The following is a 2,267-nucleotide window of genomic DNA, read 5'->3' as shown; positions in this document are numbered from 1 at the left end:
AACAAGGAGTAAACTAAAGACTGTGCCCTTATTCCCTTTACCATTTTTCAAGCTGGGAGCAATTCTAAATTTAGGAGAGAGCTATAATAATCCATGGTCAGATAACTGCCGAGTTTCTTCAACCTTAATAAATACTTAATTCCAGCACAGATGAAATATTTCATTTATAGAGGTGAGTAGTAGGCAGTAAAAAATAAGTAGAATCAGTAACTTCGACTTTTCTTCTCATTGGTTCTCTTTTATTTTGAAATTCCAGTACCTGTAGATTTCTAAAGATTGGACAAACTGAATTATTTGTACATAACAAAAACTCTATGACTTTTCTAATACATTAAGCTTAGCAAATCCCAAAATATATTTAAGTAAGCTTTTTCCTTTAAGCCTTTTAAGGTTTAACTGTTTTGAGTCCTAAATAATATTTCTCAGCAAATACAGACATCTCATTTCATCCTATCCTCTAATTATGATACAATGCTTTAACATACAAATACTATGCAAAACACAAACAGATCAATTCATACTAACTTATTATTCCTAAAGATAATAATAGAAAATAATAACTCTCCACACTTTCATAGATTCTGAATCGAAATGAAACAAAAAGGCAAAGTTTCTACAATATTTCTATTGAAATAGACTGAATACAACAACTTCTCAAATACGTAAATTAATTTGTTTGCTGGGTGATGTTCACATCATGACTCAAATGTATTCAACCACTTAAAAATGAACGACTTGGGAGGCCGCCATGGCCTACCTGAGTATGCTGCTTGTATCTGGCCTGTATGAAGGGGAAGAACTTTTTCCATCTAACACGTTTTGGAGGTAATCTCTCCATACCAAATTGAAATATGCTATATGGCTGGCATTGCTATTTTGACTTCCCACCCTAGAATCCTGCATTTGTTCCACGGATTAGGATTATGCTGGATACGCTGGCATGTATTCTTTTGAGGATGACATCAGATGTCAAACATGCAATGCTTGCGGAGGACCTTCCAATTTTAGTCCATCCAGATAAAGGCTACCTCAGGGATGACTGTATTGTATCCAGAGACAGCACTGATTTAATCATGATAAGCTGGAGGAGGGGTACAAACGGTTCTTCTATACAGAAAGTGAGACGACAGTGTCCTTTAGGTTGCTTTTATCTGATAGTCACGAAGATAAACTCTCTGTTCTAAAACATGACCATACTGTCACAGTGTTTTAAAAAATAGAAAGTTGGCCCTTGCTCCTTCCTCTTTCTCGACTCCATCTTCACGGTAGCGGTAGCGGCCACAGTTCGGTGGCCCACACGCGGCTCTTTGTTCGCGCCCAAGGTCTACACACCCTCAAGGTGACCGGCCAAGAGACGGTTGCCCAGATCAAGGCCCACATCGCCTCGCTAGAGGGCATCGCTCCAGAAGATCACGTCGTGCTCCTGGCAGGCACGCGCCTGGAGGATGAGGCTGCCCTGGGCCGGGGTGGGGTGGAGGCTCTGATCACTCTGGAAGTAGCCGGCCACATGCTTGGAGGTAACGTCCATGGATCCCTGGCTCGTGCTGGGAAAGTAAGAGGTCAGACTCCCGAGGTGGCCAAACAGGAGAAGAAGAAGACCGGCCGAACCCAGCGGCGGATGCAGCACAACCGGCGTTTTGTCAATGTTGTGCTTACCTTTGTCAAGAAGAAGGGCCCCAATGCCAACTCTTAAGTCCTTTGTGATCCTGGCTTTCTCCAATAAAGCCACTTATCCCGCACACAACCCCAAAAAAGAAAGTTATTTGAAAATAGTTCTTTTAAAATCTGTGTACTTACTTTTGTTTTTAAGAAAGTTTCCATTACCAGAGTCAGTTTGCTACCATGGTTAATAGTGACTAAACTTAAAACAACAACAACAACAAAAAAAAAACACCTCTACCTTTTCTTTCACTACAGAAACAAACAAATCATACAAAAACCTAGAGGAGTGGCTCCCAGATTTTGTTGCACCTTGGAGTCACCTAGCAATCTTTAAAAAGCACTGGTAAGTGGCTCTCACCACCAGACACTGACATTCTTATTTATTTGGGATGGGGTGGGAATCTGGGCAACAGGATTTTTAAAAGCTCCCTCGGTGATTCTAATGTGAAGTCCCTGATCTAAGGGATGTGAAAGGGGTGGCCGGTTAGCTCAGCTGGTTAGAGCGTGGTGCTGATAACATAAAGGTTGCCCGTTGGATCCCCGCATGAGCCACTGTGAGCTGCGCCCTCCTTAAAAAAAAAAAAAAAATGGGTAAAGAATATGAG

General features: G+C 41.5%; 1 protein-coding gene across 1 annotated transcript; it reads left to right on the top strand.

The window, feature by feature from the left end:
- The first annotated feature begins 748 nt into the window (after nt 1-748).
- LOC141570704 (ubiquitin-like FUBI-ribosomal protein eS30 fusion protein) lies at nt 749-1,741 on the top strand. Its single transcript, XM_074328936.1, has 2 exons — nt 749-825; nt 1,270-1,741. The coding sequence occupies exons 1-2, from the start codon at nt 749-751 to the stop codon at nt 1,691-1,693; spliced, it is 501 nt and encodes a 166-aa protein (XP_074185037.1). The 3' UTR covers nt 1,694-1,741.
- The last annotated feature ends 526 nt before the right edge of the window (nt 1,742-2,267 follow it).

The sequence above is a fragment of the Rhinolophus sinicus genome, linkage group LG01, assembly GCF_036562045.2.
Source record: "Rhinolophus sinicus isolate RSC01 linkage group LG01, ASM3656204v1, whole genome shotgun sequence".
NCBI lineage: Eukaryota > Metazoa > Chordata > Mammalia > Chiroptera > Rhinolophidae > Rhinolophus > Rhinolophus sinicus.
The sequence above is the reverse complement of the archived record's forward strand: the minus strand, read 5'-3'. Positions and strand labels throughout refer to the sequence as shown.

Coding starts and splice junctions, on each gene's coding strand:
- LOC141570704 (XM_074328936.1), top strand. CDS start 749: ATGGCCTACCTGAGTATGCTGCTTGTATCTGGCCTGTATGAAGGGGAA. Junction 826..1,269: donor CCATCTAACACGTTTTGGAG/GTAATCTCTCCA, acceptor TCTTCACGGTAG/CGGTAGCGGCCACAGTTCGG.